This window comes from Balaenoptera acutorostrata, chromosome 1, assembly GCF_949987535.1.
Source record: "Balaenoptera acutorostrata chromosome 1, mBalAcu1.1, whole genome shotgun sequence".
NCBI classification, from domain to species: Eukaryota; Metazoa; Chordata; class Mammalia; order Artiodactyla; family Balaenopteridae; genus Balaenoptera; species Balaenoptera acutorostrata.
Genome location: NC_080064.1, coordinates 23,158,054 through 23,184,344, shown reverse-complemented (window position 1 = coordinate 23,184,344; position 26,291 = coordinate 23,158,054). Strand labels below are relative to the sequence as shown.

The 26,291-nt window shown below is 50.2% G+C and overlaps 1 protein-coding gene across 3 annotated transcripts in view; it reads left to right on the top strand.

Annotated features, from left to right (window-relative positions):
• Positions 1-23,478, top strand: part of MECR (mitochondrial trans-2-enoyl-CoA reductase) — a 31,736-nt gene extending 8,258 nt beyond the window's left edge. The window contains exons 3-13 of one of the 3 annotated variants that reach the window (XM_057535804.1): positions 819-905; positions 2,097-2,199; positions 4,710-4,807; positions 5,272-5,403; positions 11,658-11,801; positions 14,456-14,558; positions 15,600-15,702; positions 16,682-16,755; positions 18,845-18,905; positions 19,070-19,142; positions 20,567-23,478. In XM_057535804.1, coding sequence (XP_057391787.1) covers positions 2,102-2,199; positions 4,710-4,807; positions 5,272-5,403; positions 11,658-11,801; positions 14,456-14,558; positions 15,600-15,702; positions 16,682-16,755; positions 18,845-18,905; positions 19,070-19,142; positions 20,567-20,724 — 1,044 coding nt within the window. In that variant the 5' untranslated portion in view covers positions 819-905; positions 2,097-2,101 and the 3' untranslated portion in view covers positions 20,725-23,478. The remainder of the gene's footprint in view (positions 1-818; positions 906-2,096; positions 2,200-4,709; positions 4,808-5,271; positions 5,404-11,657; positions 11,802-14,455; positions 14,559-15,599; positions 15,703-16,681; positions 16,756-18,844; positions 18,906-19,069; positions 19,143-20,566) is intronic. The other 2 variants (XM_007170556.2, XM_007170555.3) reach the window with 2 other exon arrangements.
• Positions 23,479-26,291: the final 2,813 nt, after the last annotated feature.

The following is a 26,291-nucleotide window of genomic DNA, read 5'->3' as shown; positions in this document are numbered from 1 at the left end:
GAACGCTAAGCACAGTGTCTGGAGCTTGGTAAGCTGTTAACGGTAGTTAACAGCCAGATCACCCAAAATAAGTTTATCTACTATCCTAGACTCCACCTACGCGCAGCTGACTCAGCTCTGTGTGTCCAGCGCAGAGCACCCTCTGCTCCATTCCGTACTGCAGTCCACCTACTTCGGGCTTCAGATGTAACACCTTCCTCCCCGCTCCAAGCCGCTCTTCCTTCCTCCTATCTCAACATCCAGTTGTCCAACCCTGCAACTTGGGCTATCAGCCATGATGATGGCCCTCCAGCCATCAAAGGCTCCCCAGCCACCCCCATGGAGTCAGTCACCAAGTGATATCAATGCCACTTTTTATTTAAGAGATTCCAGGTTATCAGATCCTTCTCTCCATTCCCACAACTCCAATCTAGACTGCACCTGTGCCTGGCCTACCATCAGGTCAGATTCTTTACCATTCCTTCTGGCAGGAAATCCTTCCTTTCTCTCAGTCCACCCCATAAACTCCTGTTCATCCTTCAAGCTCCAGCTAAGATATCACGCCTTCCGAAGTCCCTTTGGTAACCCTTTGCTCTCCCTCCGGCTGGTCACACACTCAGTCGGCTTTAGCACTACAAGCGCCCTCCCAGTGTTTCCACATGTGAGTCCCCACGCCATCAATCTCCTGGGCAGGAGAGACTATTTTTTTCATCTTTAAAGCCCTTGGCACAGTCCCTGGCACTTAGTAGGACTATTGATAAATATTTGTTTCGTTAAATTTACTTGAATTTTCCAAAAAGTTGCCATCTTCCTTTGAGTGATTCATTGATTTTTTTCAGAGGTATAGCCAGCTGTTTCAAAGGTTTCCTTGGATATTCCCACCTCTGACAACAGCTGCCATTTCTTCAGCGTCTACTGTGTATCAGGTACTCTAGCAAGTGCTTTATGTCCATTAACTCACCTAATCCATGAGCTGACTTCTAGCGTTCTCCCATTCCACAGATGAGTACTGTGAGGTTCAGCTAGCTGGTCAATGACCGAGGTAGGATTCACACCCAGGACTGCCTGTTTCACTCCAAATCCATGCTCTACTCTTCATCTATGAACTGAGATCTACCTGTATTCTTATCCTGACCACGGTCATCTAGATTTTTAAGAATTACAAACGTACTGCAAATTTGATCTGCACTCTCCTGTGAGGAAAAGAGGCATGGGTTTTTGCTTAGATTGAACTCCCTTAAGGATAATCTCCGTTTTTGTTTGCACCCATCGTTCAGAGGCATTTTCCTAAACAGCCCAGGACCAGGGAGAGCAAGTACCAGCCTCAGTAGCTAAGTCCCTGGCGTGTGAGCCCCTCCCCTGACTCCCTGACTGTCGCTTTTGCACCACATTTTCTCACTAAAGAGGAAAATGGGATAATTTCTTTAAGAAGCGTTCTCCAGCACTGTTGTGGTCCCAGATGCTGTGCTGAACACTGAGTTAAGACTAAAAGTTCTCTGCCCTCCGTGAGCTTACAGCCTAGTAGGGAGACAACACACATTCTGACTTTAAAACTCAGTGATAGGGCTTCCCTGGTGGCGCAGTGGGTGAGAGTCTGCCTGCCAGTGCAGGGGACACGGGTTCGAGCCCTGGCCTGGGAAGATCCCACGTGCCGCAGAGCAACTAGGCCCGTGAGCCACAATTACTGAGCCTGCGCGTCTGGAGCCTGTGCTCCGCAACAAGAGAGGCCGCGATAATGAGAGGCCCGTGCATCGCGATGAAGAGTGGACCCCACTTGCCACAACTAGAGAAAGCCCTCACACAGAAACGAAGACCCAACACAGCCATAAATAAATAAATAAATAAAAATTAAACTTTAAAAAAAAAAAAAGATTCTCTCTTTAACTTTAAAAAAAAACCAAAAACTCAGTGATAAGTAAAAAGTACCCTGAACTGAGTCTGAAAGACCTGGATTCAAATTCGAATTCATATCTGCACTCCAAAATCCAGAAAGCTCTGAAAACTAGCAGTTTTGGTTTTTCATAACTCATTTGGAGGCAAAACCTAATCTGGAGTGAAGTTTTTATATGGTCACTGTTCAACCCACTTAGTGTGAATATTCCTACTTTTTGCTTCAGGAAGAATGTGTCTGATGGGAGTGCTGCCCATCCCCCAGGGAGAGGTGCAGATAACACACGGGCCTGAACTCTGGAGGACATCCGGCCCCAGGAGTTGGAAAAGGCATGTGAACTTATGCTTTGTGATCAGTTGAAGAAAATGTATGAAAAGACTTCATCAACTAGATGGTCTTAAATGGCATAGTCACCCCATCTCTGTAATGGGAGCACTGAGGGTGGAGCAAGTGATTTTTTTCAGGGCCAAGAAGAGGGTCAAAAGATGCTTTAGGGGAAGTAAAATTTCAGCCAGGTCCTAAAGGGTGAGTTCAATTTCTCACTTTGCAGAGAAGCTGTGGAAAAGGAATTCTGGGCTGAGGGAAGAGCGTGTAGAAAGTGTGCAGGAAAAAATGTCTAAGTAGCTTGAGCATGTGGACTCTGTCAGCTTACAGAAGAACTCTGATTATCTGTCAAGCTGCGAGAGAGAATCGGTACAGATAATATAAAGGGGCAGCTCGTCCACAATCCATTTGCTCTGGGCAGGATTTTTCTCTGGAGTGCAGACTTACATATGTGTTCGCAGAGAAACAGTGCCGTCTGGGCTGACGCCTCCCTGCTTATCCTGGTGGGGAGTCTGTGGAGCCCCCCCCCGCCCCCCGGCTCCCCAGGCAGGCCCAGCAAGGGTCAAGGCTGCCCACTACTCCAGGCTTTCTCTTGCAGCCCTCTGCGTGGTGTGGGGTCAGCCCTTCACCAGCCGGCTTCTCTGGCGTCAGACTGCCAGGTTCAAACCGTATCAGCCACTTACGACTTCTGGTGGCCTGAAACAAGTTATTTATTGCGCCTTTGTTCCTCGGCTGTAAAATCAGAATAATATGAAAGCTCACACGGAAAGCACTCAGCTGCATGCCTGACTGGTACTTACTCAAACAGTAGTTATTACGAGGACTCTCCCTCCTCCAGCTATGTATAAATACATGCATTCCTTAATACTTAACCTAAAAGGGGAAAAAAAGCCCTTTCTGTATTCTCTCTGCCCTGGTCATCAACTCCTTCCTAGTTAACCATTTTCTGTAGAGAGTGTTTTTACTTTGATTTTTTGCCGCTGTTTCTCAATCATGGTAAAGCATGGCCTCCCTTACTTTGGTCATAATCCAGTACAGGGATTCCCAGGTTGGGTCCCCAGGGGTCCTCGTAGGCAGTCAGAGGGATTCCCATGCTAATTTCAGGTACTGGTTTAGAGCAAGGTAAGTAAGAGAGCCAACTCTGAAAGTGGATAAGCCCCGCCCTGACCAATTCTCTTACTCTGCGTAAGTTTCATCATCTCCAAGAGCCTTCATTTCCTGCTTGATAGAATGGGAATATTCATACTTTCATCACAGGGGTGTTACATCTTAGATTATGTGTTTAAAGCCCTTAGCACAGGACCTGGTGTATAATAAACACCTCACAGATGCCTGCCACAATTATTACTACTAGTACAAGCCATTTCTTAGAAATCACACTTTTACCCCAAGTGGAGCCTCAGGTATAATTAAAAGATCAGATTTCAGCAGGAAGTGGGTGGAATTACATCAGCTTAGTGCAGTGACACTGTTGCCTAATGCTAAGAACCTCTGGTTGGCTTTTATATGTGCCTTTGGTAAGTAAAAATAAGCAGAATTATTAGCAAGTACATTTGGGCAGAGAAAAGCACTGCAAACATGAAGTCTTAGAGGTGTGGAGAGAGACAGAAAAGGAATCTCTGATAATTAAAAGTCATGAGGATCCATTGGTCTAATACACTGATCAGTCCTTTCTGGTTGGAAGGTCTCCTTTTATTTAAAAAAAAAAAAAAAAGTGGCACATGGGCATTGCCACTGGGCAGGTTTTACCCATTAACCAACATTCCAGTGGATAAAGACGTTAGTCCCCTGATGTCTACAGCGCACGCACCGTGAGCAAAGGGAGTTACCACGCAGGCTTGAAATGGGAAGAGCTCTTGGAAGTGATCAAGTGCAAGTGGGGGTGATGGTGGCATCACCCCCATTTTACAAATGGAGAAATGCAGGCCTAGAGCAGGGAAGAAACCTGCCTGCGGTGACGCAGCCATCCTGTGATGGAGTTTCACACCTGAGGCCCGCAGCTCTCCACCCAGCATCCTTTCTGACAGACCAGATCCTCATCCGGAAGGGACATCCTTCCAGGGGGTGAACCACAGTCACCCAGGGAGTTCTTTTCCAACTCCATGGGCCATCTCTATTTCCCTCACCACTTGGGGTGCCCCTGATCTGGAGATTCTGATTCAGTAGGTCAGCCCTGGGGCCTGAGAATCCATAATATTAGTATACCAGGTGATTCTTAGCATCTCTAACCACTAGTAACCCATGCCCGCAGGAGTTCTAGCTATTTTCTGCCCTAGAGTGGGTGGTGGAGTGGAAAGGTCACTAGGGACTTTCCACTTGCAGTTAATGAGCATTACCCTGTGTCCTGTACTAATTCCTTATAGCTCCTCTCTCTTTCTTAACAACCCTAATTCCTGGGCACACAGTGGCAGCTCGAAAATGTTGCTGCCTGACCTACTTTGGGGAGATGATTTGAGCAAAAGACTCCCTGGCTAGCCTGGCTGACATGAACATCTCTCTCTGGCTTTGTGCTTAGACTGAAGAACCTGGAGCTGGCTGCTGTGGGCAGATCAGACGTCCATGTGAAGATGCTGGCGGCCCCTGTCAATCCATCTGACATTAATATGATCCAAGGTAACCTTGGTTTCTGTGGCTTATGTTAATTGGCTTTTTTGCTTAGCCGCCACCTCGTTTTCATGCCTCCCCAGGTGTGGGTGTGAAATTCCTGTGATTAGCAGCAGCTCTTCTCCAGATGAGCCGTCTACAGACTGTGTGAGCCCTCTCTGGCCTCCCCTCCCTGGAATGTGAGGCTTTTTGAGTTAGGAAGATTGCAGCGGGGAGCAAACCAACCCTTGTGAAGTGTGCGATATGCTGGGCTCATTTCCTACATTATCTTATCTAATCTTCATAATAACCATGAATCTGAGGTGTATTATCCCCCTTTACAGATGAAGAAGCTCGGGCTCAGAGAGGTTGGTTAGTTACACAGCTGGTCAGAGGCAGAGGCCAGAACAGGCTGAGGTCTGTCTGACTCCAAAGTCCATGCTCTTTCACTGCCCAAGCTTCATTGGATGATGCTTTGTGCTCTTCTCCCTTAGGCAATTATGGCCTCCTTCCCAAGCTGCCTGCTGTTGGAGGGAATGAAGGTGTTGGACAGGTCGTAGCAGTGGGCAGCAGTGTGACCAGGGTGAAGCCAGGAGACTGGGTGATTCCAGCGAATGCTGGTTTGGGTGAGTTTCTCCAGGTGTCTGCAGCTTTTCGTTGTTTCAGATCCTATTTCACCCGTGTGGTCCACGTTTATTGTCTCTGTAAGTAAGCAGCGCAGGGTTTATTATTAAGTCCATATACCCACCTCCAGTGGGGATGGAAGCTGGACCAGGAGAGCAGCAGTTCTGTTTCTTTTGCTCAGGAGGTGATACACCTGCTCTCATCACTGTGGGCGCATGTTGATCGGAGCTATGAGTCTCCGAATCCCTACATCCCTAGGGAATGTAGGGTGCAATGGGGAATCAAATAAGACAGCCCCTTCCCTCCAGGAGGTTAAAATCTAATTGAAGAAATCTCCAAACCAACAACCTCCTTAAAGGGAGTGCTGCAAGTTCACGGGAAGCAGAGGGCACTTCTGGCGACTCTGTGTGAGATAGACACAGTCTTAAGGAAAGATCAGGGCTTCATGGAGGAGGCTTCATTGGAAGGGACCTTTGATGGATGAATTTTGGTAGGTGGAGATGCGCCCCAAATTGTGGCATTGAGAGGAAACAAAATGAGCAGAGACACAAAGGTGAGTTTGGGGAAATGGAGGAGAACCCAGTGTGGCCACGGCAGAGGATGAGCATGTGGGGGAGGACTGCAAACGTGAAGGGGCGGTTACCGAGCAGGTGGGGCCGCCTGGGGAAGGCCCTGCGAAAGCCATGCTGAGAGTTAGGGTTTTCTGTGACATGTGGTAAAGAGTCTTTGGTGAGATTTGTGTTTTAGTACTTGGTCGTTTTTGAGGCACAAACATTATACAAATGGATCCTGACAGGAGCCACAAGAGGGAAGCAGGGCTGACATCCATCCCATTGGACATACGAGGAACTGAAACCTAAGAAGAAGCCCTTGTCCAAATGCAAACAGCTAACTAAAAGGAGAGCCCCTTGGACTCTTGTCTCCTCCGTTTTTCCCGCTACACTCCAATGGGAGGACCCTTTGGGTTATAACTTGCAGAGAGTCAACTCAAACTTGTTTTACCAGAAAAGAAGTTAATTGGTTTGTGGAACTGGGAAGTGCAAGAGATGGAAGGCTTCAGGCACAGCTGGATCCAGAAACACCAATGCTATGAGAGCTCTTTCTCTTATTCTCATTAGCTCTCCAATGGGATCTCCCCACACAGTGATATAGGAATAGCAACAAATATTGACCACTCCCTTTGTACCAGGCACTGTTGTAAGCACTTTACCTATATTTACTCAGTCATTCCCACAACATGAGGTAGATACTGTTATCATTCCCATTATGCAGATGAGACTACAGTAAATGTAAAAGATTAAGCAATTTGCCCAAGGTCACCCAGCCAATAAGTGGTGGAGGTAAGATGCAGACCCACTCTGATATATACCTTTCATAGATGGCCACCAGCAGCCTGAGGTTTACATCATCCTGAGAGCAAACGAAGAAGCATGTCCTCCAGAATGTGTCCAATACAACCATATCCATCCCCCAGAAGGGCTCTGACCAGCCCTGTCTGGATCCTTGCCCATCCATGAACCTATCACTAGTGGGTGGGCTTAGGCCACTCCAATTGCCCTGGTTGAGTCTCTTGCCAACCTCTGTGGTATAGAGAGTGAGGCCTTGTGGTCGACAGCCCCAGAGGTTAGGAAGGAGCAGTTCTAGAAAGAAAAATGTACCAAGCAAGAGAAAACAGTACCAGGAGTCTACTAGAAGTTCTTTCCTTCTCTGAGATCAGGGAAGTGCCAAGAATGGCCCCACCCTCTCTGAAAGTCCCCTGGCAGTGAAAGAGCATAGCCAGGTGAGCAAATTGAGATCTGTAAGGATTCACTGGATACTGACTGGTGCTTCGGGCCAGCCCCCGTACAGAGTGAAGGGCACACAACGTGGGTCAGGCACAGTCTCTGCCCTCAAAGTGCTCTTGGCTGGGAGTGGGAAAAGAGCACTTAATACAGTGCAGTGTAATGAGTGGTGTAATCACAGGATGAACACAAAGGCAAGAGTTCCCTATCTTGGGAAGCATTAGGAAAGGCTTCTCAGAGAAGTGATGCTTGAACTGGGTCTGGAAGACAGTAGAAGTACAGCCAGGGGAGGAAGGGCTTCCCAGGCAGGGAATGCGGCATGGGCAAAGGTGTGGCGACGGGAGAAGGCACGGCACCATCGGCACTGCAGGTAGCTCAGTATGGCTGGGTCATGGGTGGATAGGGAGAAGTGAGATGAGGCTGGAGGGGTCGGCTGGGGCCCGGTCGTGGAGGGCTCGCATCCACTGTCACTGGGGGCCTGATGAAGAGTGAACACGAGGAATGATTTGATCAGATTTGTGCAGTGCAGAGAATGCTCTGGAAGGGCAGAGGGTGGAGGCAGGAAGCCAGTGAGGAGGTGGCTGAGCAGTCCACGCTTCAGACGACGAGGGCCTGAGCAAGTAGTGCTGCAGGGCTGGAGAGACGGGGTGGACCTAGAAGCTTGGTGAGATTGGAGAGAATAAAGGACACGTGCCAGGTGTGTACGTAATTGCACGTGTGTGGGGGGGTGATAGCCAGAGCAGGGATTTCTCCCCGGAGGAAAGGTGATTCTTTTAAACCAGGTGCCAGTCAGAGAGGATGGGGATGAGGCTTTTATCATTGTCAGGATGCTAATTAACTCAGTTTATTCAGTAAACATTTTGTGAGCATCTGAGGGTGCCAGGCTCTAACATACAGCAGCGAACAGACATGGTCTTTCTTCTAGTGAAGGCTGCCGTTTAGTAGAGTAGCAGTCATTAAAGAGATAAGTCCTCAACTGGCCAGATCTTGGGCATTTTTCATGCACTGGGCTACTCAGCTGCTGCTGCGTCTGTAGCCAGCTTTTTCCCACATGCAACCAGTCCCAAGGGAGACAGAGCCAGCTAATGTGCGAACTGGCTTTCTCATTGGAAACACTCAAAGCCCCCTGAGGCAGCATAGGGCATAGCAAGCACTGGCCTGGGAATGAGGTACAGGCTCTCCTTCCACCACCACCACCCCACCACCCCATGACCTTGTTTAAATCACAACTACTTTGAGCCTCAGTTTCCTCATCTCTAAAATGGAGCTAATAGTCGTTGCCTTATCTGTCTCAACTGAGGGAATACATACAATGATCTTTGCAAACACTACATTTGCGGTAGACTTTTTTCTTAAAGGGAGAATTAGTAAATATTTTAGGCTTTGCAGGCCATTCCACTTCTACTCAACCCTGCCAATGTAAATAGCCATAAATAATACATAAAAAGTGGGCTATGTTCCAATGAAGCTTTATTTACAAAAACAGGTGGTGAGCCAAGTTTGGCCCATGGGCCATAGGTTAGGGACCCCTGTGTTAGATGACAGAGATGGTTAAGGGTCAGGTGCATGTGAGTGCAGAATGGGAGTCCTCAGAACTCGGGCCTGGGAATTCGGATCAGAAAAGGAGACCAAGGGGTGTTCCACACCTACTGTGTACCAGGCACAATGACAGTCTGTACAATGTCATCACTTAATCTTTACACTCTAGCGGGAGTGTTATTCTCCGCATTTCATAGATCAGAAAAACTGCAACTCAAAAAGGGTGAAGTGGTCATTCAAAGTCAACACAACTAGTGAGTGGCAGAGCCAGGGCTTTTAAGCAGGTCTCTACAACTCCAAAGTCTAAGGGTTTCTACTTTAAAGCCCTGGAGGCTGACGTGGGTGCTGCCCCCATCCCATCCCACCCAGGTTCTCTTAAGAAGACGATTAGGGACTGCCAAGCCCCAGAAATCCGTGTCAAGGGTTGGATTTCCATTGTCCTGCCACTAAGGGGAAGTAGAAAACACCTTTGATTTCACGCACAGAAAGCCATTCACTAAGCGTCTGGCACAGAGTAGAGTACAGTAAACGTTGACTAAGATGAATGAGGGTGATAGTTATGAAGATGACGCTGAAGATCTGAAAACCAGGCTGCACAAAGCCCAGAGACAGACAAGGCACCTCCTGGACTCCAAAGCAGTCCTTCAGTTTTTCAACCTCTTATTTTCTCAGCCAGAAATCTACTCTGGGATTGACACAGCCTTTAATAAAGAGTGTTCCTGCCTCCTATTGCCACTTCCTGGCCCCTAAAGCCCACCTTGGTTCTCCCCTCCTGCAACACAATTAGCGGTCTAGGCTGGCCCCTGCTCCCCACACTGGACCACGTAGAGCCAGGGCACTGTTGGAATCCCAGCCACTGGGTCATGAGTCACACTCGAGAGCTTTGGAAGGGTAGGCCGAGGGCCCCTGAGATATCACAGCCACCAGACACTAAGCCAACAGGGCTCCAAGTCGTTTCCCTGAGGTGACTTAGCAAGTGCACAGCGAGCCACGGCTTGAATCTGCATCTGTCTGACTGTGCTTTATACAGGATCCCGCCTGCACAGGTGAGGACCTGTCACCCAATGCTCATCAAATCCTGTTGATTCTATCTTCAAAACATAACTCGAATCCATCTACTTTTCCTCATCCCCACTGCCAAAGTCTAGGCAACCATCACCTCGCATCGGGCCCCTCCGGAAGCCCCCTGATCGGCCTCCCTGTTCCCACTCTGCCCGCCCCCCCCACCCCCGCCACAGTCTTTTCCACGCAGCAACAAAGTGATCTTAAAGCATAAATCCAATCACCTCAGACTTCTCTAAAATTAGAAGCTTCCTGGACGCTTCCTGGGACTTCCCTGCCAGTCCAGTGGTTAAGACTCTGCGCTTCCGCTGCAGGGAGCATGGGTTCGAGCCCTGGTTGGGGAATTAAGATCCCGCATGCCGTGCAGTACGGCCAAAAAATAAATAAATAAATAAAAAAGAAAAAATTAAAGCTTCCTATTCACTAAAATAAAATCCGTTCTTTATGCCATGACCCTGAGCCCTTATGTTTTTCAGACTGCAGGCTGTGACCCATTAGCAAAATCAATCCAGTGGGTTACAAACAGAATTTTTCTTTTGTTAAAGTTGGTCAGAATAGAATAGAAAATAACAGTACATCACATAGAGTAGGGTAAGTATTGTTCCGTGAAACTTCGGCTTCTGTTATGAATCTGTGTATGTGTACACGTATTTATGCATGTACATGTACTGAGTTAGACTGTAACACACGGTTACTGTGAGTCAAGATCATGAAAGCCTGTATGACGTCCCTCCAGCCTGTGCCACGTCAGCCATGTCCCCAGACACTCTTCCCACCATTCTCTCCCCTCCAGTGTGCATTCTTCCTGCTCCATTCCTCTATCTGTCCTGCCTCAGAGTCTCTGCACATGCTTCTTCCTCCACTGGAATGTTCTTTGTGGATTCTGAGAGGCTGCATCTCTATCCTTCAACTCTTAGCCTGTCGCCTCCTCAGAGAAGCTGTCCCTGACTCCCATCTAAAGTAATTCTCTCCTCTTCTCTCCCTCCCTCTGTCTCTCTCTCCCTCTCTCTCTCTCTGTATAACTTAGAATTCTTGTACTTGCTTGTTCGTGTCTCACCTGTTCTGCTCCACTGGAGTGAGCGCGCTGTGAACGTAAGGACTGTGTCGTTGTTGGAGGGGCCTGGCTCACAGCCGGTGCCGGATGAGTATCTGCAGACGGAAGGGGGCAGCCCGGGGAGCTGGGCGACGGGGCAAGTCACAGCCTCAGTTCCTGCCCTGTTGAGTGAGGACTTTAAATTGGACATTTTATTATTCTTTTGTCTAGAACTGGAATGTGGGCTGGGGGTTAATGAGCATTTTTTTCCAGTTTACAGGATTGTTTCACTTCCCATATCTCGTTTGATCTGTGCAACAGTTCTTGGGGGAGGCCAGTCAAGGCTCTTCTTGCCAGTGTCATCTACATATTAGAATAACCAAATCTCAGTGACTTAGTGCTGTGCTCAGACTAGCAGACCAGCAAAGCCAGGTCCCACACCTCGGCCTCTGACTTTGGCTTTCATGCTTTTTTCCATAATACCACCCGAGTCACCCTGCCTTAGGTGAGAATGAGGGCCGAGTGGGAAAATGGGGCTTTCTCAGCTTCTCTTGCGCTGGTAATGATGTTGCTGTCTCACCCTCAGAGTCCAGTAGTTTGAGATCCTCAGCCACCTGCTGTGTGACGCTAGCTAAATCTACTGGTCACTGATGTGGGAATAACACAGTCTCCCTAACGTAATTATCATGAGGACTCAGACATTCGAAAAGGCTTTGGGATTTTCCTTTTTCTCCAAGTATTACTGAGGTCCGCTGTCCTCGATGCCCGTCCACTGAGGAGGGGGAGTGGGGCTGGGCATGGAGGGGGTCCTTCCTTACTCCCCTGGCCTCCCCCTTCTTAGGAACCTGGCGGACCGAGGCTGTGTTCAGCGAGGAAGCGCTCATCTCGGTTCCGAGTGACATCCCTCTTCAGAGCGCCGCCACCCTGGGCGTCAATCCCTGTACGGCCTACCGGATGCTGATGGACTTTGAGCGGCTGCGGCCAGGTAGGAACCGCAGTGGGTGGGCAGGCTGGGCACTCCTGTCTGGGGTGTGACCCATGTCCCGACCCTGAGGCCTGGGAACTTACCTGCGAGGAAGGCGGCCCCAACCTGGGTGGTGGTGTTGCTTTACATGGAAAGATGTTAGCTTGGATCCTGGAAAACATGCTGAAACCTCATGAGGAGCACACCCTAGAAAACCGCTGAAGGGTCACATTCCCTAGAGCTTGGGATGGAATTCTGTCACTCAGCAAAATTGTATGGAGCTGTGCTGAGCTCTGGGGCTACAAAGCCAGACAACATAGACACAGTCCCTGTGTTTTCAATAAAATGCTGAACTTAGTGTTAGTCTTTCCACTCAGCACTGCCAGAGCACTTTCCAGCCCACATACGTGCCTTTCCATGCATTGCCCCGTCAAATGCACTGGACGTCAGAGCGGTGCAACGAGGTCCACAGCACGGGTCTGAACCCCAGCTTCGCCTCACTAACTGGGAACTGACCTCTCAAATCATCAGACTTTTCATCCGTAAAATGGAGAGTAAGGGGTTCTGAGGGCTCACTGAAACATGCCGTGTGACACTTAGCACAGGGCCTGGCATACAGCACAGTGAAGGTGCACTGCTGTTAACATTCTCCCTTTTTATAAATGAGGAAACTGAGGTCCAGAGAGGTAAATTATTTGCATGAGATCACTCAGTAAGGAAGTGACAAAGCCAGGTGTTTTATTCCAGGTTCCCCTGAAAGCAGAGCCTAAGAAGAGAACTGGGGGCCGACAGTTCGCTGGGGAGGTGACCCCAGGAAGCAGGAGTGAGGGACTTGGGACAGGGACAGGGAAGGAGGAAGAGCCAGCAAAAGCTGATCCTGCCGTGGGCAACCGGGGCCCAGTCCTGCTGGGGACCCTCCACAGACCCTCACAGAACCCTCCTCAGAATTAACCTGCAAGTGACAGGAGGCTGGGCCAGTTACCCACCAACTCCCGTCCCCCGTGGTTGGAGGGTTACCCCACACAACCACGCATATGCGGGAGCTGGCAGGGACCCTAGAGATCACGCAGTCCAGCTCTGTCATGCCGACGAGGAAACTGAGGTGAAGAGATGCCGGAGTGTGATCACCTTCGGTGGCAGCTCTGCGTAAGCCTGGCTGAAAACCAGTCCCAGCTTCCTGCAGAGACAAATGCCGGTTCTCCCAGCTGTGGCAGAGCAGCCCTAGGTCTCTTTAAGTGCAGAAAGCCAGCAGGTGTGATCAGGGACCTTTGCTCAAGTCCCAGTGCAGCAGATGTTTTGGTCGCCTAAATCCTCTCTCCTCAGACCCCTTCTGATTTGGGCTGCAGCTGTGGTCGTCACATCAGGCTATTCTGACACCACCCACCTCAAATGCCCATGGTGTATCTCTCCACTTTCCTGCCCCAGGGCTGGTGTGAAACGTGTGATCTTGACCCATAGTAAGAATTACACTTTAAATTGTCATCCAGTACATAGACGTATATGAATATATATGTAATGAAAACCAAAGTTTTATGGAATAATATTTACCCTCACTATGTGTGATGCACTCCACTATTTTTTTATTCTATTTTCCTTGATTTTAACTTTAAAAAAAAAAAAAAAAGCTTGCCACCCACTAGGTTGGTTTCATAACCCACTGATGGGTGACGATCTGTAGGCTGACCCTAGCTAAGGAGGATGGGCCTTCTTCCAGAAAGTCCTCTGTCTCTAGCACGAGATCCCTGCTGCCTCTCAAAACCCAGATAGCATTTCAGGGGAACAGAGCCCCTTCCCGGACACAACAGCACTGGGCTCTAATGAGGAGCACCCCGGTGGGTGCTTCTAGGGCTCCTGTTTTATGGGGGAGAAACTGAGGTTCAAAGAGGTCAGGACTCATCCCGCCCCATTCACTTTCCGTTACAGTCAGTGGAGAAGCTGGGACTCACACCCCAGTATGTCTCGTTCCAGAGCCCATGCTTTTCCCAGCATGGCCCGCGGCCTCCCCCGTTGGCTAAGTCCAAAGTTAGACCTGGCTTTGACCACAGACTATCTGGAGGTCTCTGTCTCAGGGGCTGCCAGTTTCTCCAGTGCAGCTCTAATCCCATTTTGAGGCAGTGCATCTTCCCCTCAAGAAGCCACAGCCTGTTGATAGAAATGGACTGAGATAACAACCAAGTATAAGTCAGGGCTGACCGTGACCATTAACAGAGACGGCCACAGAGTGCTGTGGGAGTGCACGGGGGAAGAATCTGGGAAGGCTTCATGTAGGAAGCCACACTCGAGCTGTCCTTCGAAGGATATATAGGATTTGAAAACGAAGGGAGACGGAAAGAGGAAAACATTGCCAGCCAAAGAAATAACCTAACCAGAGACTTGAGGACATAAAAATTGGGAGGATGATGAAGGATGCAAAATCATTTACACAGCAGGGTCTAAGTTGCATCCAGTGTGAACTCTTGAGTTGCTGAATCCTGGCAGGCTTCATGGGTGTTGTAGAGGTTTGTGGGGCACGGGAGAAGAGTGAACAACAGTCCAAGGACTGAGAAGGCTCAGCAGCCAGGTCCTGGGTCCCTTCAGAGTCTGAGGACTCCACCTCTGGCCCTATAATAGGATCCTAGGCTGGAAGCCCTTGACTTATTACAGGTCTCAACTTGAGTCTCTTCCTGGCTCCACAGGGGATTCTGTCATCCAGAATGCATCCAACAGTGGAGTGGGGCAAGCAGTCATCCAGATCGCCGCAGCCCTGGGACTGAGGACCATCAACGTGGTCCGAGACAGGTGCGTGGGAAGGCCTGATCCCAGCACACCACTTGGGCCTTTCCGCCTGCCACCCGCGGGTGCCCATGTTTCCACCAGGTGGCGCCCTTGCGTAAGCGGTCTTCCTTTCCTGTGGGCAGGAGCTGGCTTATAGCTGAGTCAGCCACCAGCACTGACGTCCAGTGGCTTTTGGCTATAGGATGAATGAATCTGAAATGTAAAGGGAGGGCAGGAAGGAGAAGGCCCTTAGTGAACAGCTAAGAGTTTCTGAGACTCTTGATTTGTGATAAACCTCATGTTTTTAAAACCACAGTTCACATTTGGGAATGTTTTAAGCTGTGTTATTCATTCTGTGAACTGACTAACCCAGAGCCCTTGTTTCCCTTGCATTTGTGTGATACTTTGAAGTGCACTAAATACAGATGTAAAGGAGATGGGGCAGGTTTGTCATCAGAGAGAGGAAGCCACTTGCTCAGGAAGACACAGCAAACCAATGACAAACTTAGTTTCCCAATTTGTTCTCTCTCCATCATATCATCCAACTTCCTTAAGCCTCACCATCCACGCACGTGGTTGTGTCTCTTCAGGGAAGCCCAGCCTTGGCAGGAGAACTGATACTCGCTTCAGTTCCCCATCCCCTCAGTTGTGCTAACAAAAAAATTGTTCTGTTTGCCTTGGTAAAGAGGCTCAGAGCCACTCCTGGACCAGAGTGTGTTTGCACAACACTCTGAAGAGCCCCTTGAAAAGAGGGGGAAAGGAAGCAGAGTTTGGCGTTTCAGTAGAAGAAATCAGGAAGTGAAATGACTCCTCCCTGAGCCCAGATAGTTTCTAGCGTCCTTGGGCTGACAGGAGCAGTAGAAACCTCCCAGTGCTCTCTCACGCCAGTGAGGAAACTGAGGCCAAGAGATGCCGGCATGTGATGAGACTGGTGGCCAGGCCCAGCTTAGCTTCCCACAAAGAGAAGCTCGGGTTCTCACAGCTGTGGCAGGGGGGTCCTGGGAGCCTTCCGTGGAGAAAGTGAGCAGATATGACTGAGGACCTTGAATTGTGTTTGGTTTCCAGACCTGACATCCAGAAGCTGACCGACAGACTGAAGAATCTGGGGGCCCATCATGTTGTCACAGAAGAGGAACTAAGAAAACATGAGATGAAAAACTTCTTTAAGGTACCAGTGATGAGGGACATTGCACCTCCATTCCAGGCCCAACTCCCTGAAGAAGGAAATTCACTTGAATTGGAAAAGCTGGCGCTGGCCCCATTCGTCTCCAAAATCCTCCCTTTGTCTCTTTTCGTGGAAGGATAAAGCCCATTCCCTCAGCCAGGGGAAAGCATGCATTAAGTGCCCGGGGCTGTGAGGGGGCAGGAGAGACAGACAAGGTTTAGGAAACCCTGTATGATTGGTAGTTTTGAACGTTAGTGGTGGACTACATCAGCCCACACAGCCGAAGTGAATCTCAGAGCTGGGAGAGAGCTGAGGAAACTGAGGCACAGGAGGGAAGAGAAAGAAAAGAAGTCACATTTCCAAAGCATCTGCCGTATATTTTATCTGATAATCCCCACAAAAGCTCTACAAAGTAGGTGCTATCTATTTTATAGGTGAGAAAACGAAGACTTGGAAAAAAAGAAAGGACTTCACTGAGACCACACAGTCATAAGTGGTGGAGTCGGGCTGGTCCCAGGCCTCTGTGAACTCAAAGCCCCTTAACCCTGCCCAGCACACCTAGTAAGTGACAGAACCACATCTCAGCCTCTTGTCACTGAACCCTGGAGGGACCGGACACACACTTGCTTGAGAACACGTGCCTCTTGAGAACATTTCTGAAGCAGTAGGTCAGCACATCTAATATAAACTGAGTTGTAAGTGCTGAGAAGAGGGGGAAATGAAGTCCGTCAAAACAGAACATAGGTGCCCTTTGTCTGTTCTTTCCCAGAGGAGGTGAGTTTTGAACAAAATCCTAAAACAGATAACAGGATTAAACTGGTAAAGAAAAGGCCCTTCCCAGATGGAGTTGGAAGGCATGACTGTCCCACTTTCTTCTCTCCTTCCTGACACAGCCCTTGGGCCAGGGAAGTGCTGTTTATAGCAAGCTTCAAACCCCACCACAGAGGAGTAGCTCACTCACTGCAGGTCCCTTCTTTTCCAGGACGTGCCCCAGCCTCAGCTTGCTCTCAACTGTGTCGGCGGGAAAAGCTCCACGGAGCTGCTGCGGCACTTGGCGTAAGTCCCTCGGCCCCGCGGGTCCAGTACACAAAGGTGCCCTCCCGGGCTTTAGCCAGGAGGACCACCGAGTGACCAAGTCCCAGTGGCCAGTGCAGGCCAAGGCCAGGTCAGCACGATCCAGAGTAGGAAGATGGGACCCACGTCATGTCCTAGTTACCTGGGCCCGCCCTTTCTCAGCCTCCTCCTTTACAGCTGACCATCTGGCTCTGTTCTCCTAGGGACCCCAGAAGTAGACTGCTGGGCGCTCTGTGATAGGGGAACGGGTAAGGATTCATAACCTAGGGGCATCTGAAAAAGTCACTTAGTCCTAGCTTATTAGCTTTTAAATGTTTTATTAGCTTTTAAGAATAGATTCTAATTTTAAAGGTAACATCATGCTGTTACAAAACATCTTGAAAGCATGTAAAAGTACAAAGGAAAAATTAAGCACAAAGCTTACCTATCATCCCACCACAGAGGGGGATGACATGTTGACAGTGCATGTCCTTTCCTTCTTTTTTCGTTAAATATAAACTTCTCAAATTGAAGGGCGCCTGAAAGGACACTTCCCAACTAGAGCACCAACATTTGTTAACTCATATTTGCTAGCACTCACTAGCCACAGGGTACCTAGATGGCTGAGACACTGAGGGAACCCTCTAGAACTCAGGCTGGATGGGAATTTGGGTCATGTGATCAGAGAGCTGTAGTCACAATCACAGAGTGTTTACCATGCACCAGACTGTGCAGAGTGCATGATGTACCCCTTCCACAATCGCCTAGGTGAGGGGTACTGCTCCCATCCCCGTCCACACGAGGCCCAGAGAGGGTTGTCAGCTTGCCCGAGTTGCTGCGGCTCCGAGCACACCTCTTCAGCCCTACTCTGGGCAGCCTCCGAGGCCCACTGCCATCCCCACATGGCTCGTGCTTACTAGCTGTGGACCTATGAAAAGTTAAGCAATATGTGAAAAACGATCCAGGTCTCAGTCTCTTCATCAGTAAAATGGGGGGATATAAACCCTTTCTGCCTCAGAAGGTGAGTCCAAGGGGCTCTGAGGTCTGTACACAGCACTATACAAATGAGAGGTGGGCCCCAGTTTTCTCATCTGTGAAATAGGAGTCATAAAAGTCCTCCCTTGGGGTTACTGTGAGGATTCACTGGCCAGCACATGTGAAGTGCTCTGACCTGTGCCTGGCACATAGTAAACACCCACTATACGGTAGCCATTCTGATTAGATCAAGTGAAGTGCAGGTCCACGGAGGGAGGGCTCGCCCCCCCACCATGCAGGAGCTACTTTCCAGAGCAGGTGGCAGTTGAAGGGAACTAAAGACCAGACTGGCCCCCGGCCTCAGGCACAGAGAGTTACCTGCCTCTCTCAGCAGCTTCTTCCATCCTGGAGTTCACAGAGCCTCCCTTGTGTTGTCCCAAAATGTATCTCGGGTCATCCTTGATCAACAAACTCCTAAAAGAGCCAGGGGAGTGGGGAGGGGAGCACAGGTTAAGTCAGGCATGTGAAGTCCTAGCTTACGTTTTAAAAATTATCTGAGCCCCTCTCCTGTTTGACCACTGGGGCGGGTGTGGGTGTCAGACAGCAGGTCCTGACAATCGCCATTGTCCTCTGCACCGTCCACACCGTTCCTTAGCTGCGTCGTCTCACTGGAGCGTGTACAGGAGAGGCAGTGTGGCCCGCTGTGGACATGTTGCCCAGCATCATACACCGACAGTGGAGTAGAGCCCGGCCCGATCTACTTCCGGCTCCACTCATGACTCGGGTTGTGAGCTTTGCTCAGCGGAGTATTTTTCTCTGCGGCTCTTCCGCAAAGCCTGACTGGGAGCTTAACTCTGGGCTCCCAACCCTGGCTAGACGTAGAGGTCGTCTGCAGGGGGTGTTTGCTTGCTTGTTTGTTTTCTGTCGTTTTTAATATAGAGCTTTGCTTCCCAATTCATTAGGTCTGGGTCGGGCCTAGGAATCTGTATTTTTGAACCCTTCCCAGGGATTCTGAGAACGAGGTTGAGGAACCAGGGTTGGAATAGATGCATTGTAACTGGTTCAAGAAGGGCTCTGTCTCTACCTGCGACCACTCTCTTCTCTCTGGACCCTTCAGGCCTGGAGGAACCATGGTGACCTATGGGGGGATGGCCAAGCAGCCTGTCATCGCCTCTGTGGTAAGCTGGTGGGGCGGGGCGGGGGAGTGCCGGGAGACGGGGGCCTGGACACCACCGTTGTCTAAACTCAGGCAGTGCCCCCCGGCCCTGGGGGAATCCATACCTTAAGCAGTGCCTGGAGTTTTTGCCCTCAGAGCCCCAATATGTCCTTCCTGTGTCCACAGAGCCTGCTTATTTTTAAGGATCTCAAACTTCGGGGCTTTTGGTTATCCCAGTGGAAGAAGGACCACAGTCCAGGTAAGTGGATGATGGCCCCATTACCAAGGGTCACATGAGAGGGCAGTGCCCACTGCAGAAGTGACCAGCCACTCTGAGCCCTGGAGAGGTGATTGGACGCCCAGGCCCACAACAGGATAAAGGAAAACAGTCTCTAAATACAGCTGCAGTCAGCAAATAGTTATTGGACCAAAGTGGGCTAGTCCTTGGGGCACCATATTGAACAAGGCATCCCCTGCCACCCTCCTGAGGAGCTGACAGTGGGGAAGCCTGCCGTGGAAGACAGCCAAGTAAAGGGAACAGACTCTGGAACCGGCCTGCCCAGGCCCAAATCCTGCTTCCACCGTTACTGGCTATGGGCTCTGCCGAGTGAGCTGTGGGACATCGGCAAGTTACTTAACCTCTGCCTCGGTTTAAATGTCATAATTGTTTAAACTATTGTCAGCTCTGTCCGACACAGGAGGAAACAGAGGCTCAGAGTAGCTAGGTAGCTGGCCCCGAGTCGTCCCCACCTGAGGGGTGTGTAGCCAGGGCGTGAACAGCCTCTCTGCCTCCAAACCCTGAGCCAGCGCACTGCTCTTCTTCTCCTGGGGGACTGGCTCCCCAGATGGTGCCCACCACCGCCCCCAGGCTGAGCTGAGGAAGGGCGTGGAGTTATCCCAGCGGAGAGGAGGGCGGGGAGGGGAGTGCTCGTCTGAAGGCGGTGTTCGAAGCAAAGAAGATAGCGTGTGTAAAAGCCCATCGTTGTGGCCAGATTACGAAAGGCCTTATAATCCTCTTTAAGAAGCTCAGACTCCTCGGTCTTAAAGGGAAATGGGAAGCACTGAAATGTTTTAAGCAGGGGATACGATTCGATTTGAATGTTGAATGAATTGATGTCTATGAAAAAGTACTTCTCAGCCAAGGCCTTCACTTCTCATCTTCCTCTACCATATTGGGTCCTTAGTGGGAGGCGAGCCCGGGAGGGGACGTTGGTGGCTTCTGCTGGTGCGGTTCTGAGGGAGCCTGGGCTCTCAGGGAAGGCTCTTTTCCCTGAGCAGAGCTCCGCTGTTGCACATCTGTTGGCGTGCCAGGCACCACCCACCCCCTCCCCGTGCCTCTTCCGGCTTCTGCCCCTCTGAGTGATTCCGCCCTCCCACCATTCAGGACCCCCCGTTACACCCAGTCAGGTTCTGTGGGCCGAGCCATCACAGCCACCACTCCGCCTGCCCGTCAGCTCCTGGGGCTGCTCCCCGTGCTTCTGTCCCCGCCGTGGCCCTCACTGTCCTGAGCACAGGCGGGCACCAGGCCGCCTCCGCAGCGGCCGCCGTGTCCCTGGCCGAGCCCAGGGCTCTCGAGGCTTCCCTGGAGCCCAGCACCAGCTCCTGCCAGCAGGGGAAGCCCGCGTGTCCCCTCACCGAGCCCTGCGGTTGCTCCCCCGTCTGACACCCTCCAACCTCCCACAGACCAGTTCAAGGAGCTGATCCTCACGCTGTGCGATCTCATCCACCGAGGCCAGCTCACGGCCCCTGCCTGCTCCGAGGCCCCACTGCAGGACTACCAGCGTGCCCTAGAAGCGTCCATGCAGCCTTTCGTGTCTTCCAAGCAGATCCTCATCATGTGATGTGATAATCCCAGAGGAGCCGGAACCACGTGGGAGGGGAGGCGGACCAGCAGGACTGGTTTCGGCCCCCCAGTTGGGGCCTCCGCCTTCCGCAGGCCGCTCCTCTCCCCACTGTCACTTCTGAGTCGGAGAACCGCGAGGCCAGCCAAGGCTTTCCCTGGGGCCAGCCTCCGGGTATCTAATAAAGTCCGAACTCCCTAAAAAACCAAACAAACAAAAACCAATAGGAGTCACCCCTAATAAGAAGGACCATCCCTTGCCAGCTCCCAGCACTAGAAGCCCCCCTTGCCCACCCTCCACCTGTCCTCCAGCCATCACTTCCTGACCGCTCTGAAAGCAAAGCCTTGGCGGGGCTGGCAGGTACAAAAGCCAGTAAAACAGGTCTCTGCCCTCAAGCCCTCCAAGCCCACAGAGGAGAATCTTCTAAAAAGGAAGGTTTGACTCATTCTCAGGTGGCCTTCGGCTCAATCTGGGACAGGGGGAGGATCAGCTCCACAGAGGAGTGAATGCCAGGCTGAGAAAGCAAGGAAATGGGGTCTCAGGTGCCTGGACCAGCCTCATGGAACTTCCATTCTAACTGGGGAGGTAGACGTTACACCAGTGGTTCTCAACCTGAGCTCATTTGACCCCCAGGGGACGCTGTGGTTATCATAATTGAGGGGGTGCTGCTAGTGCCTAGTGAGCAGAGGTCAGTGATGCTGCTACAGCATCCTGCAGTGCACGGCACAGCCTCCCTCAGCAAGGGCTTATCCAGCCCAAATGTCCACAGTGCCACCGTTGAGAAACCCCACATCCAACCCCTGGTCCCACAACAGTTACCATAGTGATGAGTGTGCAAAAGAAGACACGCGTGAGGTGCTGTGAGCGCCTAACCAAGGTCCTGTCCTAGGCCTCCCTGAGATGAAGCTGGAAAGTGGGCCCTGAAAAATGAGTAGCTTTATTCAGACAAAGTGAAGAGTTTGACACTACTTGAGTTTTTGGTGTTTGCTTCATGATCCGCTCACTCAAAGCAAAGAACTAGAGGCTTTGGGGTGTCTCCCTCATCACCTGGCCCTCTGTCCCTGAGCTCTAGAGCCTCACTGCGGGGGAACTTACTGAGAGCCTAGCGTGTGCCTGAGGCCAGGGCTGCCCGTGAGTGACGTGGGGCTGGCCCGCAAGTAGCTAAGCCTAGTGCACAGCATACTCATGAGGCTGCTGATACGGAGGTGTTGGAGGGCCGTGGGGACACAGCAGCTCTGTCTGAGGGTTTAAGGAAGGCCTCCCAGAGGAAGTATGGTCACAGCCAATCTTAAGGCCCAGCAGGAGAAGGTGTACCAAGCAAAGCCAACAGCACTCGTGAGAGTCTGGCGGCCCTGGAGAGCCTAGCAGTCGGGGAGCTGCCCACAGGCAAGTATAGCTGCTGCCTAGGACGTGGGGGGAGTATGAAGACTAAGATGGGAGCAGTGGGCAGCAGTCAGAGCAGGAAGGCTCAGGACTTGCCCCCAAGACGTGGGGGAGGCACTGAGGGATTTTAGGCAGTGGAGAGATGTGGAAAACTGGCTCTGAAGGCTAGTTGCATGCCAGCACATACCTGGGCCCCGGCATCATCCTCTTGCCTTCAGGAGCATCTTGTGTGTCCTCTGGAGAAAAGGACTCGGCTTCAGCCTGGGGCTGGGAAAGGTCTACAGGTGCCCTCTGGGTAAGATTTGCCACCTGGTACACCTGGGCTCAGAATCAGCCCCAACTCACCCAAGTCCCTCCCGTTCTGTATCCTCAAGGTTAGTGGGATGGATGATTTGTGCAGTTGGTCAATGTGGGAAAGTGCAAAAAGTCTGAGAGGGAGCGGGAGGCTGCCCAAAGCCTACAGGAGTCAAAGTTAGGGTTAGTTTCTGCAGGGGGACTCCACAGGGTTGGGCTTAGGGGATGTGATGAGCTTGCAGCCATGGAGAAGGATTGGGCCCCTGGTAGAGACTCAGAGTGGGCAGACAGGTGGGAGGAAGGTTCTTAACACCACGTCACGGTTAGAGACCTCGGGGGTGTGCAGAGTGTCCCGGGAATAGTACCTCTGGGGGTCTGGAGCTGATTTTTTTTTTTTTTTTTTTTTGGCTGGTCCATGTGGCATGAGGGATCTTAGTTCCCCGACCAGGGATCAAAGTCATGGCCCCTGCATTGGGGGCACGGAGTCTTAACCACTGGACCGCCAGGGAAGTCCTTGGAGCTGACGTTGGGCTTTAAAGGATGATAATATTTTCTCAGGCAGGGGAGGGAGACAAGCATTACAGACTAAGGGACCAGACTAAGTTATAGAGGCAGAACATTTATGCCAGAATCTTCTCGTTTTCCCCAAATACCATTCTACTGCTAAGAATTAAAACTGATGACTCTTAGGCGGGCACATGGTGGGCTGGAATAAACACTGTTTCCCTGCCTCCCTTGCAGCTGACAAGATCTGGCCCATGTGATGTAAGCAGAGGTGCTAGGTGTCCATTTCTTAGGAACCTCTTTAAAATATAGCTGGCATCCATCCTGTACCCTTTCCTTTGCCTTTCACCATCCTCCTGGCTGGGATACAAACATGGAATTTGCACAGCCATCTTTGAGCATGTTGAGAATGGGACAGCAACAAGATCAAAGGAGCCTGGGTCCCTGAGACCCAGAAACGCTGACTGCCCACCTGAGGACTTGAGAAATAAGCTTCTGTGTTATTTAAGCCCCTAGTGTTTGGGCTTTCTCTGAACCTAATCATAAATGATACATATTCTATGATTTAATTTATATTGAAATCCTGTCAATCCATCTGAAGCTGAAAATTTCACAAAATCACAATCTGAATTGTGGCAGTGTGTGATTCCCAGCTAAGGAATTTGGACTTCACCCTACTGGCAGTAGGGAACAAAAGATTTCTGAGCCAGAAGATCAGAACTGTGCTTCAGAAAAATCCCTCTGGCAGCAATTTGGGGGGACAATTTGGAGAAGGGAGGTGCTAAAGAAAGAGATAATCAGAAATTCCCAGATAAGTAAAGTCTCCCTGAATTTTGAAGACCAACATAGGGATTACCAACATTTAATGAGGCCAGCAGAGGAAAGGAGCCTGAGGCAAAACAATGTCAAAAGGGAATCTGACTTAAGATGGGTCATCGCTTCCCTACTTAACAAGTACAGGAGATTGTTTTTAATTTTCAGGCTGAATAATCTCTCTGTGGAGTTGGGACAGCTCTTCTGGCCCACTAAGTAAACAATATACTTTTTAAATGGCTGAAGGAGGAACTCTGGCTCCAAGAGACCAAAGGAGGACAAACAGGCATGACCTCCTAAACCAAAGCTTGGGTGCACCTGAAGCCCTGAGGCTTCATGACTGGCTCTCCCTGTTGTCTTCTGGAATCATCCACCCTTCAACTGCCTACAGCCACTGTCGTAATATTGATGACTGTCTGGTGTCTTGGGACACAAATTAACCCTGCTTTCCTCAGGGAAAAAAACCGATGCCCAGAAGAAAGGTTCTTGCATTAACCTGTGTGTGCCAGGCATCTCTGCCCTGGCACCTGGAAGCTGTCAGCAGCTCCCGCCAGCCCCATGCTTATTGGCAGGTACCATGCCGTGGGTAGGACACTGGGCCCAGCTTGGGCAGCTGGAGGAAGTGGTGGAAGAAGAGAGGCTCAGTCCTGGCACAGCATCTGCCTGCATCTGAAAGCAGGAAGATCGTGGGAAGACCGAGGGGCCCACCTGCAGGTGAGTTAGCACCCTCTGAGAGGGAAGAAAGCTTGCCCTATGTCCCTGACCCTTTACAGTGTACGGGCACTTCCACACGTACCTGCATTTGATCTTTACAACTTCCCTGTGTCATTGAGGTTTTAATATCACCACTTTTCAGAAGAGGAAGATGCTGAGAGAGGAAGTGAGCTGCTCAAGGTCACATACCAGGAAGCAAGCTGGCACCAGAAGCCAGGTCCCCTGACCCTGTCTGGTCAGCATGCCAGTCAACCCCAGTTCCTCTGGCCCCACAGTTGGCCTTGAGCTCCCTCTTTTCTCAGGACTCCTTGATTTTGTTCAGTAATAATTGACATGTCACTCAATTTCCCTGAGTCTATGTCTCACGGGGAAGCATGAAAAAAAGGAGAAGCAGGAGGCCACTGAAGTAATCCAGGTGAGAACTCATTCACTTATTCATTTGGTAAATAGTTTGAACACCCGATATGTGAAATGCACTGTCAGAAGTGCCAGGGATACAGCAGGAGCCAAAAATCGTGGCCCATGATACCAGGAAGCTTACGTTCTAGTGGAGGAGAAAGACAGTGAACAAGTGAATAAATGAGGTAATTACAGAGTGTAGCAAGTGCTGTGAAAGAAAAAATAAAGTGATATCATAGTGATGGGGGGTACTTGAGAGAAGGTGGGCAAGGAAGGTCTGAGTCCTGAATAAGAAGTCAGCCATGTTGCAGGCAGGGGGAGCAGCATGTTAAAGCCCTGATGTGTGAACAATATGACGAGGCCTGAACTGGCTTAGCTAAGTGGGAGTGAAGTGAATGGATTCGTGAATATTTAGAAGGAAGAATCAACAAGACAGTGTGAATGAGGTGCGTGAAGGTGGAACTTCAGCACCTTCCTGGAAGGAGGTGCCACTCCTCTCCTCCGCTCCAGAAGAGGAGAGGTTTTGGAGACAGGTATTTCGGTGGGCAGGGTTCTTTCTCATCTGTGCAATAGGTTGAGCAGATTATTTAACAACCAAGTTTAGCACTGGTTCTTCAGAATACAGGTACTATGATCCTCACACTTTACAAAATACCAAACGGATCAGGACTGCAGCATAAAAATCAGTTCTAAAAGTAACAGAATAAACCATGGGAGGTTTTGTTTGTTTGGCTGCACCCAGTCTTAGTTGCAACACAGGGGATCTTTTTTTAGTTGCAGCATGCGGGATCTTCCTTGCGTCGTGGATTTATCTATCTGTGCCACATCTTAGCTGCGGCATGTGGAATCTTTAGTTGTGGCATGCAAACTCTTAGTTGCGGCATGCATGTGGGATCTAGTTCCCTGACCAGGGATCGAACCTGGGCCCCCTGCATTGGGAGCGCAGAGTCTTAGCCACTGGACCACCGGGAAGTCCCCAGGGGAGGTTTTAAAAAAAAAAAAAAAAATTTTAAACCTCAGAGTGAGGAAGGCCTTTCAAACTACAACACATAATCCAGAATCAAAGAAAAATAAAGGATAAATTCGATCCCATAAACATACAATGTTTTTGCATGGCAGAAAAGCACTCTAGGCAAAGTCAAAAGTCAACAAACTGGGAAAAAATATTTGCAACTCATTTGACAAAGAACTGATTTTCCTAATACATAGATAGCTCCTATGAATAAGAAAAATGGGCAAAAAATATAAACAGAGAAAGGAAAATATGTGCCTTAAACATACGAGGCTGACTCCACTCAACATAACTGCAAATTAAATTATCCCAAAATACCATTTTTCAGCTATCAGATTGACAACGATCATAAAGTTTCATAACGTGTTGATGAAGAGATGGAGAAACAGGTGCTTGTGGAATATTGAGCAATATGTATCAGAACTATGCTTGCCCACACCCTTTGACC